At 41.6% G+C, this 18,231-nt stretch overlaps 1 protein-coding gene across 1 annotated transcript; it reads right to left on the bottom strand.

Annotated features, from left to right (window-relative positions):
* Positions 1-9,059: 9,059 nt before the first annotated feature.
* On the bottom strand, positions 9,060-14,657 carry crybb3 (crystallin, beta B3). The gene is made up of 6 exons (XM_084115580.1): positions 14,490-14,657; positions 13,506-13,588; positions 12,678-12,796; positions 10,973-11,105; positions 10,658-10,800; positions 9,060-9,476 (listed from the first exon to the last, which is right to left on the bottom strand). The coding sequence occupies exons 2-6, from the start codon at positions 13,578-13,580 to the stop codon at positions 9,209-9,211; spliced, it is 738 nt and encodes a 245-aa protein (XP_083971706.1). The 5' UTR covers positions 13,581-13,588; positions 14,490-14,657; the 3' UTR covers positions 9,060-9,208.
* Between the last annotated feature and the right edge of the window lie 3,574 nt (positions 14,658-18,231).

Below are 18,231 nucleotides of genomic sequence, written 5' to 3'. Positions count from 1 at the left end.
CCGATTGACTGCGAGCTTCTCCTCCTGTCTATACGGTAATTTCCAGAGAGTCGCGTGGTTATGACCCAATCGTTAGCCTATTTTTACAAAAACATAACTAATAAATACAAAACAAAAACAGAACATGAAACATAACACCGGAACTGGGACCACCAGACTCGGGACCACCGGCACTGGGACCACCAGCACTGGGACCACCGGAACTGGAACCACCGGAACTGGAACCACCAGACTCGGGACCACCTCCCTGGCAATTCTCTCCCGATGGCGAATGAGACCCTCCACCATCGCCTCAAAACTTACCCAATCAAATGCTCTTCGGATCAGCCAGTCCATCGGCTCGTCAAGCGCATGATTAAATAAATTTCTGTCTAAAAGAGCGCGAGGCATTTTTCTAAAAATGCCTCGCAGTTCCTGTAGCTCGTGCCGAGCCCCGCTCAGCGCCGGAGACCGCCACGTGATCTGCGCTCTCTGTCTGGGTCGAGAACACGCAGCCCTCGCTCTCTCTTCGGGAGGCTGCATCCATTGCGAAAAACTTTCAATGTCGACCCTGCGGGCTCGACTTGAAGTGTTCGACGCCGAAGCTGTCACTCCGCCCGTCCCGGCTGGACCGCACAGGAAGAAGCGCCGCTCCCAGAGACCACCGGAGTCTGTTGCGGCATTCAAGAGCTCGCCGGAACCCTGCCCTCGAGCCTCTCTCTCTCCTTCTCCGCCCCCCCTCCCAGACGCGCAGCTGCCGGCTTCGGCCCTCACTGCTGCCGCCTCAGGGGACGAAGCGGAAGGAGATGCCGCCAGTGACAGCTGCTCTATCCTGGCCTCGGACAGCGAGGATTGGTCCGGTTCTCACCATTCTGCCTCCTCTTCTGTCCTTCCTGCCTCCTCTTCTGTCCGGACGTGGGCCGGCGTGGACGCGGAATTAATGTGCCTCCTTTCTAAGGCCGTCAACCAGCTTGGCCTTGAGTGGTCACCGCCTAAGGAGCCCGCGCCTAACAGGCTCGACGGCTGTTTTCTGCAACGCCGCCGCCAAGTGCCCGCATCCAGATCTGCACCCTTCCTGCCGGAGCTCCACGCGGAGCTTTCTAAGTCGTGGAATGCACCATTCTCCGCGAGACTCCACTCTCATGTCTCCTCGGTGCTCACCCAGGTTGACAGCGCCACCGAGAAGGGATACATCACTATCCCCCCAGTGGAGGAGGCGGTAGCAGCGCACCTTTGTCCGCCCTCTGCGGGATGGCGCTCAAAGGCTGCCCTCCCGTCCAAAGCCTGCAGGACCACATCAGCTCTCGTCGGCCGCGCTTTCTCAGACGCCGGACAGGCTGCGTCCGCCCTGCACTCCATGGCAGTCCTGCAGATCCTCCAGGCTGATCTCCTCCGTGAGTTAAACTAAAAAGACCCAGACCCGGCTGCCATCACGGATTTGCGAAGCGCGACGGATCTCTCCCTCCGCGCTACTAAATCCGCAGCTCAGGCCAGTGGAAGGTGCATGTCGTCGCTCACCGTCACAGAGAGGCACCTCTGGTTGACGCTCGCCGACATGAGAGAATCTGAGCGCGCTGCTTTTCTCAACGTACCGCTCTCCCCCACTGGTCTCTTCGGCCCAGCGGTAAACGTAATTGTCGACCGCTTCTCGGAGGTACAAAATACCACGCAGGCCATGAACCTTTTCCTGCCTCGACGCTCTAGCTCAGCTGCAGGCCGCTCTCGAGATCAGCCTCTTGCGCGAAGCTCTAACCAGCGTCCAGCCCAGCCTCCGTCTTCGCAGCGACGACAGGGCGGCCGCCCTAGATCGCGCTCAGCCAGCCGTCACAGGCCACCTCCCCCGCGGGGACCCCGGCCTAAGATCGCGTTATTAATGCGCCTCCTTTCTAAGGCCGTCAACCAGCTTGGCCTTGAGTGGTCACCGCCAATGTATTTATTATGTCTATGGGTAAAACTTTAGAATCAGCTGCAGGGCGGGATTTAAATGTATTTAATCGACCGCTATCATCTCCAGACAGTTTATATGGAGGCGTTTCTCTTGGTCTGACCACAGGCCAAAGACCAGTCCTAAGTTGGAGATGCAAACATTTCAAATGTGCAAGAATGCATTGTCACAGGTTTTGTTTGCACAAAATGTCTCACCACAAATGCTCTGTATTTGCAGTAAATAGATCTTTATTTTCTGCGAAGATGACAAAACCTATTTGCAGTTTAATGATGGTGTTTATTATTGCTGCAAAATTACGATTCAGTGAGATTATCAAATCATAGAAAGGTGATTTACTTGTGTTTTGAAGTGAAGTGTATTTTAACTGATTATATTTAATTTTGGTGCAAATGTCTACATTAATATATGTGAATACAAAGTTTAGTGCTGAATTTTTCAGCATATTTGGTGCTGAAAAATACATTTTGCGAAAATTAATTAAATACAATAAATTACAATAAAAACATTTACTGCTAATTTATTTAAATATTATATTTATAATCCCTTTCATGGATTTCTTCAGCATCCATGAAGAAATAATTTTCACATGAAAAGAACGTTTAAATAGGTCACTTTTATTATGAAAGATGAGCTTTAAGGGTATCAAATTATTGACTGCAGGGGGACTTTAAGCTATAACACTGAATAAAATTGGGCTCCAGGTTAAATACATTTGTCAACTATTGTGTAACTTTCATTGTCAGAGAACAGCAGTTATAGGTCAGTGTCGCTGAATACTGCTATTGCTATCAGTGTCAGATTTTTGTTCTGTTTTGCTATTAGAATTAGTAGTAAATTCTACAGTAATGTTGAGCTCAGTTACATGAGAATGTTTATCATACCTGTATCAAAGCCAAAACATTAATATAACATTTGGCTCGGTTATCCTCATATGACGCTAGTCATTTTTTTATTTTTATTTATCCATATATGGAGAGTCCTGATATATATTAAACACTGATTTTTATATAATCTGACATCACAATTCAGAAAGGTTTAATCAATTGTATTTTACAGATTTAAATACTTACATATTATAAAAAAATAAAAGAGTAATATTTATTTTGGGTGAACTATCCACGATACATATTGTTGCATTTTTGTATTTTGCATTTTTTGATTTATTGTGACACAATATATTGTTACACCCCTAGTGTTTAATAAATAAGTGAAATAAGACAGTATTGCTTCCACATGAATGATTTCAGGAAAACTATATTTTTTATTTATGCAGTGACTGTCTCTAATGCAATGACAGGTTCCAATGCAGTCGGAGTCAGAAGGACTGTCACTCTCAGTGGCAGTGTCGTTTCTAAGGCAGCATCAGTCACAGAGGCAGCATCAGTGTTGTTATCAGAGGCAGGGTCGTTAAAAGAGACGGTGTCGTTTACAGAGGCCGTCTCCTTCTCCGTCTCGTTCACAGAGGCGGTGTCGTTCACAGAGACGGTGTCGATCACCGAGGCGGTGTCGTTCACCGAGGAGGTGTCGTTCACAGAGACGGTGTCGTTCTCAGAGGCGGTGTCGTTCACAGAGGCGGTGTCGTTCACAGAGACATTGTCGTTCACAGAGACGGTGTCGTTCTCAGAGGCGGTGTCGTTCACAGAGGCGGTGTCGTTCACAGAGACATTGTCGTTCACAGAGGCAGGGTCGTTCACAGAGGCGGTGTCGTTCACAGAGGCGGTGTCGTTCACAGAGACATTGTCGTTCACAGAGGCAGGGTCGTTCACAGAGGCGGTGTCGTTCACAGAGGCGGTGTCGTTCACAGAGGCGGTGTCGTTCACAGAGACATTGTCGTTCACAGAGGCAGGGTCGTTCACAGAGGCGGTGTCGTTCACAGAGACATTGTCGTTCACAGAGACATTGTCGTTCACAGAGGCGGTGTCGTTCACAGAGACGGTGTCGATCACCGAGGCGGTGTCGTTCACCGAGGAGGTGTCGTTCACAGAGATGGTGTCGTTCTCAGAGGCGGTGTCGTTCACAGAGGCGGTGTCGTTCACAGAGACATTGTCGTTCACAGAGGCAGGGTCGTTCACAGAGGCGGTGTCGTTCACAGAGGCGGTGTCGTTCACAGAGACATTGTCGTTCACAGAGGCGGGGTCGTTCACAGAGGCGGTGTCGTTCACAGAGGCAGGGTCGTTCACAGAGGCAGGGTCGTTCACAGAGGCGGTGTCGTTCACAGAGGCGGTGTCGTTCACAGAGACATTGTCGTTCACAGAGACATTGTCGTTCACAGAGGCGGTGTCGTTCACAGAGGCGGTGTCGTTCACAGAGGCGGTGTCGTTCACAGAGGCGGTGTCGTTCACAGAGGCGGTGTCGTTCACAGAGGCGGTGTCGTTCACAGAGACGGTGTCGTTCTCAGAGGCGGTGTCGTTCACAGAGACGGTGTCGTTCTCAGAGGCAGGGTCGTTCACAGAGACGGTGTCGTTCTCAGAGGCGGTGTCGTTCACAGAGGCGGTGTCGTTCACAGAGGCGGTGTCGTTCACAGAGGCGGTGTCGTTCACAGAGACATTGTCGTTCACAGAGACATTGTCGTTCACAGAGACATTGTCGTTCACAGAGGCGGTGTCGTTCACAGAGGCAGGGTCGTTCACAGAGACATTGTCGTTCACAGAGGCGGTGTCGTTCACAGAGGCAGGGTCGTTCACAGAGGCGGTGTCGTTCACAGAGACATTGTCGTTCACAGAGACATTGTCGTTCACAGAGGCGGTGTCGTTCACAGAGGCGGTGTCGTTCACAGAGACATTGTCGTTCACAGAGGCGGTGTCGTTCACAGAGGCAGGGTCGTTCACAGAGGCAGGGTCGTTCACAGAGGCGGTGTCGTTCACAGAGGCGGTGTCGTTCACAGAGACATTGTCGTTCACAGAGACATTGTCGTTCACAGAGGCGGTGTCGTTCACAGAGGCGGTGTCGTTCACAGAGACATTGTCGTTCACAGAGGCAGGGTCGTTCACAGAGGCGGTGTCGTTCACAGAGACATTGTCGTTCACAGAGACATTGTCGTTCACAGAGGCGGTGTCGTTCACAGAGGCGGTGTCGTTCACAGAGGCGGTGTCGTTCACAGAGACATTGTCGTTCACAGAGGCAGGGTCGTTCACAGAGACGGTGTCGTTCTCAGAGGCGGTGTCGTTCACAGAGACATTGTCGTTCACAGAGACATTGTCGTTCACAGAGACATTGTCGTTCACAGAGACGGTGTCGTTCACAGAGGCGGTGTCGTTCACAGAGGCGGTGTCGTTCACCTCTGTGAACGACCCTGCCTCTGTGAACGACAATGTCTCTGTGAACGACACCGCCTCTGTGAACGACACCGTCTCTGTGAACGACACCGTCTCTGTGAACGACCCTGCCTCTGTGAACGACACCGCCTCTGTGAACGACCCTGCCTCTGTGAACGACAATGTCTCTGTGAACGACACCGCCTCTGTGAACGACACCGTCTCTGTGAACGACAATGTCTCTGTGAACGACAATGTCTCTGTGAACGACAATGTCTCTGTGAACGACACCGCCTCTGAGAACGACACCGTCTCTGTGAACGACCCTGCCTCTGTGAACGACAATGTCTCTGTGAACGACACCGCCTCTGTGAACGACACCGCCTCTGTGAACGACACCGCCTCTGTGAACGACAATGTCTCTGTGAACGACAATGTCTCTGTGAACGACAGAGGCGGTGTCGTTCACAGAGACTGTGACGTTCACAGAGGCGGTGTCGTTCACAGTGGTAGTGTCGTTCTCAGAGGTAGTGTTGTTCTCAGTAGGAGTCTCAGACACTGTGGCAAAAGAAGAAAGCAGAAACTATTATATTTTTAAATTTACTTCATTTTTATCAGTATAATAAAAAACAGAGTCAGCACAGATCCAGTTTTCTAAAGCTACTCTAAAGATAAACAATGTCCCGGAGTATATGTTAGTCCAGTAACTACGACAGTTAACTGATGGAACTGATGAGCACGAGCAGCTGACACTGAGCATGCGTTTACTGCCGAACGTACAGTCAGGTACAGCCACGGTATCTTTGGCCAGGTGATATATAGCATAGGGGGCGGGACGCTTCAGATTCTAGAGAGCATTTGAAGATGTGATGAGAAGCCATAGACTGTAAAAAATATGGACGTAGTGTTCGTGACGTCACCCGTAGGTTTCTATAGAGAGTTTTTGAAGTCTAAAGTGGGCGTAGCCGACCGTCGTCATCTTGGCAGCGCGTCACTCCCGGATAACAGAAAATGGGCAAAGAGGCGGGGCGTGGGTGGAGCTGAGGTGCCTGGATGGTGCCATTTTTAACCAAAATGTAACCGTCAAAAAAGTTCAGGAGATATTTCTTAGCGATGGCTGATTTCGACAGTTTCAATATGATAAAAAATAACTTTTATATTGATTCAATGGATTAATTGCATTTTGGAAAAAAAAGTGTCATGAATTTATTGCATTTTGGGGAAAAAAGAATCCGTTTTTATAATAAATCTTTAAAAATCAAAATCTGGATTTGATTTTTTTATGTTATTATAACCTAAAGATGCTATGTGAAAGTTTGAAACAGAAATTTATCACGATTTGGAACCAAACTATGATATTCAGAAGTAAACAGTGTAGCTGACAGAGTGTTTCTATGTCAGAATGTTTATTTTTAAACCACAACCTTCTAAAAATGATATATTTAACGATATCTTTAGCATTTCTCATCCACACCTGTCGAATTTGAAATCCATTGGACTAACGGTTCGAGAGATATGCGGTTAACAGACACACAGACAGACAGACGTTTCTGTAATTTATAGATAGATATATCTTTGAAGGGAACTGACTGTCTTTAGAAAAGTTTCGATGTTATATTCATTGAATCTTTCTTTATCGTTCCTGATAAAGCAGTGTTTATGAACATTGCGCTGTTTTGTGTACAGCCGTTACCGTGGAAACCGCTGTTTCTGCCGCTCCTAAAGCTAAACTTAGGTTAAAAATGTACACATTAAAATGTTATTTAATAACAGAAACTTGTTTAAACACATTGTTCATGACTTAAAATAGGCCTGTGCATTATATCAGTTTTGAAAAGATTTTTTTAAAAACACCTTTTTAAAGCTTTATTTGTCAATGACCCTCATATTTGTTTGATTGCACTGTTAATTCAAAAATAATTCACCTATTTTTAAATATCAAGATCACCATAGAGCAAAACAAAACATAATTGTGCACTCATCAAAACACAGTTGATGGAGATCATTTGCATAAATGATAATTACTTGATTTAACGTTACTTGAATATATGCTCAGATGAAGATGGTACATTGACAAAATGCGCTTACCTTGATATTCTGTGAAATGCCATTCTAGTCCCTTCTTTGTCTTTGCCATCGGTTTTGTCTTCTTGGTGTTGAACCAATGGACTAGCAGCAGACTCACAGTGATCAGCATGGCTCGGTGTTTTTGAGAGCCAGCTCAATCTTCCAGACACTTCAAACTTGGTCTTGCAGATTGAATATTGTCTGAATTGTGTGCAACCGAGCAGAATGAAACTCGCAGAATGAAAGTAGAATAAATCTTTCAATCAAGCAAAACTACTATTGTAGTAAAGTGCAGTACAGAGTAATGTCTAACAGAATGAGTGATTGCTATAGCAACTGTCAGCATTCAAATTTTTCTTAGCTGTGATGTCACTAGTGATCTCACCTAGGCCTGTGTCTCGTAAACTCCTAAAAGCTGGTTAGGTTTAGTGAATCTGCAAAATGTTACGTTTTATCAATAAAATCTGTTGCACAATAATGTGAGATTCACAGTAGCTTGCAAAATATTTAGTTCAACATTTACAGTGAATATATCAGCGTCTCATCTGCCAATTTCTTACCAAAATCTGCCAGTAGGCCTATAGTTTGACAAGGCATAGAGAGGCCTAGTTTGGTTTGGTAACCTCATAGGTATGCCATGGATAGGCAGTTTGGACCGGCAGTGGAAGCTCGCCAGATATTTTTCATCAGTGCCAAACCATGCCAAGCCCTGGCCACATCCTACTGGAGTTATTTCATTAGTTGTCGTTTTTGGTGGCTTCCACGCTTTGTTCTCCGTTCACATGACTCAGCTGAACTCCTGCCAAGAGCCAACGACTTACAAAGAGACAGGAAAGACATAAACATGATGAAAGGAAATGAAGAGAAATACTCACACAAGCACACCAAAATGGACAATAGCTGGCCTATTCATTGATTTCAGAAATATAGACAACGTGAAGTCAACACAAAGACCCATTCGCAACTCATTTTCCCTTCATAATCAGATGTATTCATATCCTGAAACACAGAGAGCAATCAGTTTGATTACAGGTGTGATTACTGAAGCCAGGGGATTCCACACCTGAGCTGGCAAGATGGCAGGTTCACATGTGCCAGTACTCTGCTAACACAGGGCCAGGACACGGTGCATATTGGCATTATAATATCATATGTGAATAGCAATTAAAGAGACCACTCACCATTTCTCCAGTCTAACAATTCCACGATAAGTCCAGAACACAACTGTACAGCACAATCGGTTTGTTAACAAATCCTGCAGTGTCCACGTTTTTCCATGTGTTGAGAAACGGGAAGTATAATGTCCTCCCGCTGACTGACATTTGAACTGCCTCCTCTCAACCTGCTCAACATTTGAACTCACAACGAGCCCACATGTTCATCACACTGTGAGTATCACACTATCTGTGATATCACATGTTGATTGGGTCAGCAGGGTTATTATACTTAACTAAAACTAAAAAGCATTTTCATTACTTGAAATAAAATAAAAGTATATAAACTTGATAATAATCAGAAATATTTCTTGAGCATCAAATCATCATATTAGAATGATTTCTGAAGGATCATGTGACACTGAAGACTGGAGTAATGATGCTGAAAATTCAGCTTTGATCACAGGAATAAATGACATTTGAAATTATTTTGAAATAGAAAAGTTCTTTTAAACTGCAAAAATATCTCACAATACTGTTTTTATTGTATTTTTCATCAAATAAATGAGACTTCTTTTGAAAAGCATTAAAAAATCTACTTTTGTGGCGTATTATCAGTCTAGCAGAGCTAATATAAAAGCAGACACGAGCCAGAGGTCAGAGATCAAACCATGGGGCCGAGGCCTTTATTTCCAATGATAGACACACAAGAGGCAAGGCAGTCACTTTTGCTTTCAAGCTTTCTTCACGGCCCTCTGAGCAGGAGCGGGGCAGAGGTCATGGGTGTCGGGGCGGGACGCCCTCCTTCAGCTGGCGTACGGGGCGTGGGGAGCGGGGTTGGTGGCGGGGTTGGGCGCAGGATTGGGGTTAGGAGCCGGGTTGGGAGCCGGGTCGGGGACTGGGACGGGGACAGGGACAGGGAAGCAGCCCCGTTTGTGCCACTGCATGTCGCGTACACGTCGGATGGACTGCAGCTGTGGTTCTGTGGCTCCCCAGTCGTTCCAGTGTTTGTAGTCACCGTGTTCAAACACGAACTGCCGGCCGCGGTAGCCGGGGTACATGTAGCCCACCCACCTGAGAAAACAGATCGCAGTGATACTTGAGTTTGACAACCAATCTGGGCTCTGATCCAGTCAGTGCAATGCCAGAAAAAGGTCACTATAGCAATTAAGTTGCAAAAAGATATCTTGAGGAAATACACTCTTAAAAAGAATGGTGTCAAAAGCAAGTTTTGCACAGTGATGGCATGGATGAACCATTTTTGGTTCCCCAAAGAACCTTTCAGGCAACGGTTCTTAAAATAACCACTTTTTTCTTTGGCCCTGTTTACATCTGGTGTTAAGATGCGTTTTGCTCGATCGGATCTCAAGTGGACGACACTAAATACAGGAGTAAACGGGGTCTAAATCGCTTTGAGCTTGTCCACTTTTGACCTCTTCCAGAGGAAGTTGAAAACACATTCGACTGGATTGCTTTAGTAGTGTAAACGCTCATGAGGTCGAGTGTGTTCAAACAGACACAAAAGACCGTCTACTCTCCGTCTACTGATCTAATGAGTAACATTATGGGAAGAGCTCTAGCCAGACGGGATTTAAACTTTGTCGGCTGAAGACCCAAGTTTGGTTTGAAGATGAAAAACATACCAAGCTCAATGTTCTCTCACCATTCCTGATTTCTAACACACACTCACAGTGTTCGGCTGGTCTTGTGTCTGTCAGAGCAGAAACTAAAGCTGATGTTCTCCATGTGTTTTCCTGTTGTCCCTGGTCGTGTTCATATGTAAATTCAGCTTATTTTGTCCATTAGATCAAAAGATCTGAAAAAACCCATACACTTACCCTCCCATAGACCCTCCTCTCGAAGAAATCAGGACAGAAGAGTTAGAAAGTGGACAAAAGAGACAGATTAAAACACCAGGTGTAAACTGGAATGTGCTCTCCTCGTCCACTTGTGATCCAATCGACCAAAACGCATCTTAATACCAGGTGTAAACAGGGCCACAGTATGAAGAACATTTTAATAATCTAAAGACACTTGACTTTTTCCACTATAAAGAACCTTTTGTGTAATGGAAAGACTCCATGAATATTAAAGGTTCTTCATGAAACCACTGATGCCAATAAAGAGTGTATTTAAAATGTATATATATATATATATATATATATATATATATATATATATATATATAAAAGATCAAGACCATCAAAGATCAAGATCATCTTGAAAAATGAAGGGTTCATAAATGAACAACTCACGTTCCATTGACAGCTTTCGCACTGGCCACACGGTCCTGGAAGCCATGAACCCACAGGCTGGGAATGTCATCATCCACGATTTCCATCTTTCTGCCGGCAAAGCTGCTGTTCTCGAACAGATATAGCTTGTGTTCGGCGCTGTCCTGGTAATGGACCACAAACACAAGACTCAGTGGAGCGTGACAGTATCTCAGATCTTTAGGAGTGTGTGAATGTGAATGTGAACGTGTCTCACCACTCTCAGAGGTCTGATGGACAGGAGACAGTAGCTCAGATCTTTAGGAGTGTGTGAATGTGAATGTGAACGTGTCTCACCACTTTAAGAGGTCTGATGGACAGGAGACAGTAGTTCTTCTGGCTGTTGGTCCAGGTGGTCCAGCGAGGATATTCTCCTTTCTCCAAAACAAACTGCTCTCCCAGAAAGCCTTTCTGCTCAAAGGCGACCCATCTATGACAAGAACACATTCACAGACAAGCTCATATCTTGATGGATAAATGGATGATTCCTATTGATTAAAGCAGGGATTCTTAATAAAATATATACTTGAAGTAGATTTTTCATTAATTTTGATAATTTAACAACACGTTCGCATGTTCACAATTCTCTGATCACATGACATGCAAGTAAATCAGTGTTATTTTAGTATCATTGATATGTTGTATATTTTGAATTAGATATTATTTTAATATTTTCTGCTTTCATTTTAATTGTAGTTAAAGTCTTAGTAATTTTGTTGTGTGTTGTATGTCTAGAGTATATCGTTTTTATTCTGTTTTAGTTACTGCTAAAAATGATGTTTTTGTCTTGTTTTCAGTGCTAATCTAAACATTCTTAAATCAACATTTACATGAGAAGGCAAAATGACTTGAGATATTAAGTCTTGTTTTCTGAAAAATGTATCAAAGTTAAGTGAGATTTAGCTAAAAACAAGACAAAATATGGGGTCAGAAAAGTAAACTTCATTCAAAGGGAAAACAGGATTATTTTTCTGACCTCATTGGCATTTATTTTTCATCCTGTTTTAAGCATAAACTCACTTAACTTTGATGCATTTTTTCATTAAACAAGACAAGTCATTTTGCTTCTCATGTAAATGTATATTTAAGAATGTTTAGATATTTATACTGGAAAACACAACAAAAATACTGAGGAAGAACTTCTTTTTTGCAATGTAGTTATTTAGTACTTTAAAAATTGAAAATGAAAATTGGTGAAATAAAATAATTTAAAGTTTTTTTTTTATATTTTATTTTTCAAGTAAGGAAAATGTTTTTAACAGAACAATAACTAAATATTATATTCGGAAACTGGCCGTTTATAGTTTGTTCTGTAACCTGTCCATTTAGGTTAATTAATGATAATTCATTTTGTGATTCCAGAATTTTAAGGAACTGTATGTTCTTAAGCAAAAACAACAGTAATAGCAAAAAATTTGATTTCACTTTACACCTTTAGATTGTTTTAATATATTATTTATAATATTAATATAAATTATATTATTAATAATGATCTATTTTATATTTAAATGATTTGAATTTTATATTTTAATTAAAACATAACAATGATATTTTAAGTCATCCTGTTGAAAGTTTGCCGAGGCCTGCATAAGAAGCACTGATATAAGTAGTTTATTTGAGTCGTATGATATAATCATACCTTCTGAATCCATATGCTATAATTTGCATGCACAACAGACTGAACCTTGTGAACATGTACTGTGCACTGAAAACCCTCTCTTCCACCTTTTTTTGAATATTTGCATATATTTACACTTTTGCTTTCAAGAACCGTGTCAAAATTTGGTGACCTGTCCCTTTAAGAATCGGAGAGGTTAGACTCGAGGATAGACCAGGGCTGGGCAAGAGATCCACTTTCCCTGATCAAACTCACCGCTTTCTAGCAATCCTGAGACCTGGATTAGCTTGTTCATGTGAGTTTGATCAGGGTTGCAGCAGAAACTTTGCAGGAAAGTGGATCTCTGGAGACAGACAGACAATAGAGAACATGTACTGTACTCACGGGCAAGACTCAACTATGATTGATCCAACTTTTTCCAAGTTCTTCTCAATCAAGTCCTTGCATTCTGCTGACAGCTCGACCTTTTTCCCTCGGAAGTTCTCAAATTCATACAGTGAGACCTGTTAAGATAATTCAATACATTTAAGTATTTTAAGTTTGGATTTCAGCATTTAAAACCATTTATACAAATTGTCAATCATTTAAATAAAGAAATAGGTTCTTCTCGTTTTATTTTTTTATAGCCTCAGTTCAATATTTTACAGTATGCGGGCTGACCAATAGATCACGGATCTGATCAAATCCTAAATATTTGCATCATTACAGGGAAGATCTTCCTAAAAACAGACATTGCTGCATTAGATCGGTAACACTTTACGATCAGGTTCCATTTGTTAACAGGTAACAACATTAGCCTATAATACATACTGTAACCAATGTTTTGCTCATCGTTAGTTAATGTTAGTTAAAGCATTTACGTTAACTAATGGAACAGATGAGATCACAAATGAGATCTCTTTAACATCTCAATTGTTTCTCCTAGGCAGCAATGAGAGTTGCCTCTCCTCTAGCGTGTCAGAAGAGATCTCAATGTCTCCAATTATTGGTGTGCAATCACAAACTTAGAGCTCTCAATATAAACTCAAATATTTCTCATCAAATTGTTCAAATTCAAATGATGTGAGATGCTCCACATTCATTTATAGCTCAATAATGTAAGTTGATACATAATGCTACCTGAGAATACAGCGAGTCTCATAAGATATAAAAGAGCAATTTCTGAGCAAAATATCCTGTTAATATTAACGGTATAAATGTATATATTTGGACCTTGTAAACTGCTCCTGCTCCTCCTTGGCTCTTCCCAGCAACTTGCTGATCTGGGACTCCCAGCTGATCCGACATGTCTCTGTCTGTCAAACACACAAAAACATGGAGACGAGAAAGAACCATTCTGAATCACTGAATACGCATGAGCACTGAATACATGAGAACAGCAAGTAAATCAAACCAGATGTTATATAGAGAAAATATATGAGAGATGATCTTGAGCGGGCAGCGAGTTGGACACTTAGAAATACCTGAATGGCATTGCATAATATCGAAACAAAAATATTAAAACGAGTGGCATTTATTTTGAAGAAAGATGCATAAGCATTCTATTAATGCAAAAAAAAAAAAAAAAATCTAATTGATAAGAACAATAATATTTACAAAGCACAATTCCTATTGCCCAACGTTAATTAGGTAAACATTTTTCTCGCAATTAACACAGCTGAGGTTTAACAAACATTGAAAAACGACTGAAAAACATCCAAAAGGAATGCAACTAAACACAGATGATTATGTTCATTGCACGGATGTTTGCAAAACAAAACAAAACAAAAGACACAAAACAAAACAAAAGACGCAAAACAAAACAAAACCATCAAAAGATCATAAAACATCAAAAACGTGCCATTTATTTTGCAGAAAGATGCATAAGCATGCTTTTAATGCAAAAAATTCAGGGAAAAAAAAGATGCGTGTTTTAAACGCATTTTAAATGCACAGGTTTTAAACTATGAAACTATATATCTAGTGTTGAAAATGAAGTCAAAAAGGATTTTGGACACTTTCTTGTTTTAGCAAAAAAAGTTCAAGAAGATCAAGAAGACCACATCCCTGTTTATATAAATCGTGCTCTGAAAATTTATACCAATTTCTATAATAAATTCTAGGACAATTCATTAGATATTCAAACAATAAACCTAAGACAGATTTTATGACAATAATAGATACGTATGAAAAGTAAGACTTTAAATGCATCTTTACCTGTTTCTCCTGTCCGTGACCTTCAGCAGTTCTTCTCACCCCTCCACTCTCTCTCTCTCTCTCTCTCTTTCTCTCTCTCAGCGTGAGTGTGTGTGTGAGTGTGAGTGTGTGTGGAGGTGAGGGTGTGTCGGGTGAGTGGAGGGGACCCGGGGGGTATTTATGGTTTAATTCCGTCCACAGCAGCAGAAATGGGTTGTGCGTGGATTGCTGTTGATGCAGCAAGTCTGTCGGTCTCATTTGTGTCCGTCAGACTGCCTCTCAATAGGCCGAGAGTTGGCAGGAGTTGCCCACAGCACCAGCCTGCTCTGCTGCCAGCGTGGGTACAGCGGGCATCCACAGGGAGCGAGCCAAGAGGATTCAGACAGGATCAGCTGCTGTCATCACAACCCTCTCTCTCTCTCTCTCTCTCTCTGGTCACTGCAGTCCCGTGAGCCGCCTCTGTGGGCGGATAACCCACTCACATTTGGGTCACTGATCCTTAGTTGATGGATTCTCAAACTTTGTTATTGTTTTCTATAAGTGTTTGCCCAAGAAAAGCATGCGTGGAAGACTATTCCCAGGTTTCACAGACAAGGTTTAAGTCTAGTCCCAGACTAAAATGCATGTTTGAGCTGTTTTAACTAAAAGCAACGAGCACTGATATACCTTAAAATATGTTAGTGCCATTGTTTTGTCTCGAGATGCACATCAGTAATGTTTTTTCTAAGATACGTTTATAAAAGCTATTTAAATGTCCTGATTGAACTAAGGCCTAATCCTGGCTTAATCTAAACCCTGTCTGTGAAACCAGGCATACAGGTGCCACCTAAAGAAATCAATTCATTAAAAAAATATAAATCACTTCTCAAATTGACAAATAAATAGTAAAAGTTTTAATGTAAATTTAACAAAATATTTGGCATTTTACTTGATAATGTAAACATGATAACATGATAATTCAGGCTAAAACATGCAAATTCAAGTTAACTACATGTTAGAAACGTGCTAATTCGTTTTAACAGTGTGTTAAAAAAAATGTTTTCGTAAGTAAAAGTAATCGTTTTATTTTTAAGTAACATGACCACTAAAAAGTTTGGGTTCAGTAAGACAATTATAATATTACAAAAGATTTCTGCTTCCAATAAATGCTGTTATTTTGATCTTTCTATTTATCAATTTTTTTTTTATATATATTTTTTTTAAATGTAGGCAATCAGTTTCCACAAAAATATTAAGCCGCACAACTGTTTTCAACATTGATAATAATCAGACATGTTTCTTGAGTAGTAAATCATCATATTAGAATGATTTCTGAAGTTTTGAACGCCAGTGTAGGCTAATGGTCCAGATGGTCATAATAATGGTCCAGAAATGGTTAGAAATGCAAATTGACTATAAATTCATCCTGACTAATTTGTTTACACAAACAAAAGTCATTTTTATTTGTTATATCAAGTAGAAATAATATAAATTCTTGAGGTAAGAATAAACTTTTTCAGTGCATGATCTTGTTATATTCTGCTGTTGGAAGATTCTTACTTGAATGGCTTGTTAAAAAGCAAATTAAACAAATTAAATTTTTGGCCATCTAGTGGTTGAAAAAAATAAAAACGGCATGCATTTTGCGGAAGAACATTGTTTTGGTTGTGCTTCGGCTCTGACTGTGTGGATGAATATGGTTATCAAACTGCTCATAAAACATTCACAGGCTTAAAGGATTAGTTCACTTTAAAAAAAAAAAAACTTTTGCTGATAATTTACTCACCCCCATGTCATCCAAGATGTCCATGTCTTTCTTTCTTCAGTCGAAAAGAAATTAAGGTTTTTGATGAAAACATTACAGGATTATTCTCCATATAATGGACTTCAATGGGCCCCAAACGGTTCAAGGTCCAAATGACAGTTGTGCAGCTTCAAAGGGCTTTAAACGATACCAGACGATGAATAAGGGTCTTATCTAGCGAAACGATCGGTCATTTCAAAAATAAATAAAAAAGTTTAAGTTTTATAAGCACAAATGCTCGCCTTGCTCTGTTCTGTGATGCGCGTTCGTGACGTCATGTAATAAGCAATTACGTTGAAAAGGTCACGCCTGACATAGGCGCATTTGCCAGAATTGCCACATGTGCACCACCACGTCTCGTCTTCCCGATGCTTGAGAGGTGTGTGTCGCCGCAGCAGTCTCTTCCATCTGCCTAATTTCTTCCTCTGTGTATTCCGGTTCAAAAAGGTAGGGCAGGGCGAAAAACTCCATCTCATCTTCTCCTCTAAGTTCAAAATCGTCCGACATCGTTGTTTTACCCTTTAACTTCATTTTTTTGTAAACGGCGTTTGACTTTGTTTGCAAGTTCAACTTGTAAACACTGACTCGGTACTTCCGCCTACGTCAAGCGTGACCTTTTTAACGTAATTGCGTATTACATGACGTCACGAACGCGCATCACAGAACAGAGCAAGGCGAGCATTTGTGCTTATAAAACTTAAACTTTTTTATTTATTTTTGAAATGACCGATCGTTTCGCTAGATAAGACCCTTATTCATCGTCTGGTATCGTTTAAAGCCCTTTGAAGCTGCACAACTGTCATTTGGACCTTGAACCGTTTGGGGCCCATTGAAGTCCATTAAATGGAGAAATGTTTTCATAAAAAACCTTAATTTCTTTTCGACTGAAGAAAGAAAGACATGGACATCTTGGATGACATGGGGGTGAGTAAATTATCAGCAAAAGTTATTTTAAAAGTGAACTAATCCTTTAAGAGATATAACCAGTTTAGATGGAAAGGATCTCAAGCTGACTAGCTGAAGACGTTACTGTATCTTTACCCGTTAATAGACACGCGCTACAATAACAATAATGAAATGATCTTCACATGATGCTTACAGTGAACTCTGTTAGAGAGCTATATGGCCATTTATCTGTTCAATAAAACACCTTACTCACCTGTTGACGCCATCTCCCCATCTATCGTTTTGAGCTCTGTCGCCGCCAGCGGGTGATTCCTCAGAGTTTCGGGATTTAGCGCTTCTTGTCGACCTTTCTCGCTCGTTGTGACAACTAACCTCTGCCACTCTCACACCAGACACACGTCAAAGTAGCCGGAGCAACTTTACTCTGTTTACGGATATGAGGATGAGACATGCACGGGCGACGCAATTTCCCGCGAAAACCATCCCGACAGGTCTAAATAAACACGTATAACAGGCTTACCAAAGTGAATCAGGATAAAAAAAAAAAATTATTTACATTTTGTTAATTTTGAACAAAAGAAGTAACATAGAGTGTAGGCTAACCTACCTTTAAATAAATAAAAATGAACATAAATAACCTGTACAGATCTCCATAGAACTGTATAACAACATCTAACCCTCAGGCTACTTGCATTTAAATTAAACGCCTACTGGAAAAGTAGATTTGAATGTAGGCCTATGGTTCTTGCCCTGTACATTAAAATGATAAAGTGTTTATTAGACATCTTACAGCTCACTAAACCTAAATGTGTAATTCATAAACTTTTTATACAGCCATTTTCCACAAAAATATTATCCAGAATGAGTGAAAATATATGAAAATGAATGACGGCCCATGGGACTTCCCACTTTTTCCATCTAATTCTCCAGTAACTGCGGTTTCCAAACACAAACCTCTCTTTCTATCATTGACTTATTGAAAATTCACTTTTAGAAAGGTTTTCAAACCCCTGTGATTGATCTACTGATATCTCAGTCCTGGCACACATAAGCAAATGGTACAAAGACAAACTT

The sequence above is a fragment of the Abramis brama genome (genome assembly GCF_963993115.1).
Source record: "Abramis brama genome assembly, chromosome: 5".
Lineage (NCBI taxonomy): Eukaryota > Metazoa > Chordata > Actinopteri > Cypriniformes > Leuciscidae > Abramis > Abramis brama.
This window is presented reverse-complemented; position numbering and strand designations above follow the sequence as displayed.

Bases quoted from the DNA above. Each gene is read 5' to 3' on its own strand.
- crybb3 (XM_084115580.1), bottom strand. From the start codon at position 13,580: ATGTCGGATCAGCTGGGAGTCCCAGATCAGCAAGTTGCTGGGAAGAGC. The intron at 12,797-13,505 runs GTCCAAATATAT...TTATCTTAACAG, and splicing joins GAGCAGGAGCAGTTTACAAG to GTCTCACTGTATGAATTTGA. The intron at 10,801-10,972 runs GTGAGACACGTT...GTCCATTACCAG, and splicing joins CCATCAGACCTCTTAAAGTG to GACAGCGCCGAACACAAGCT.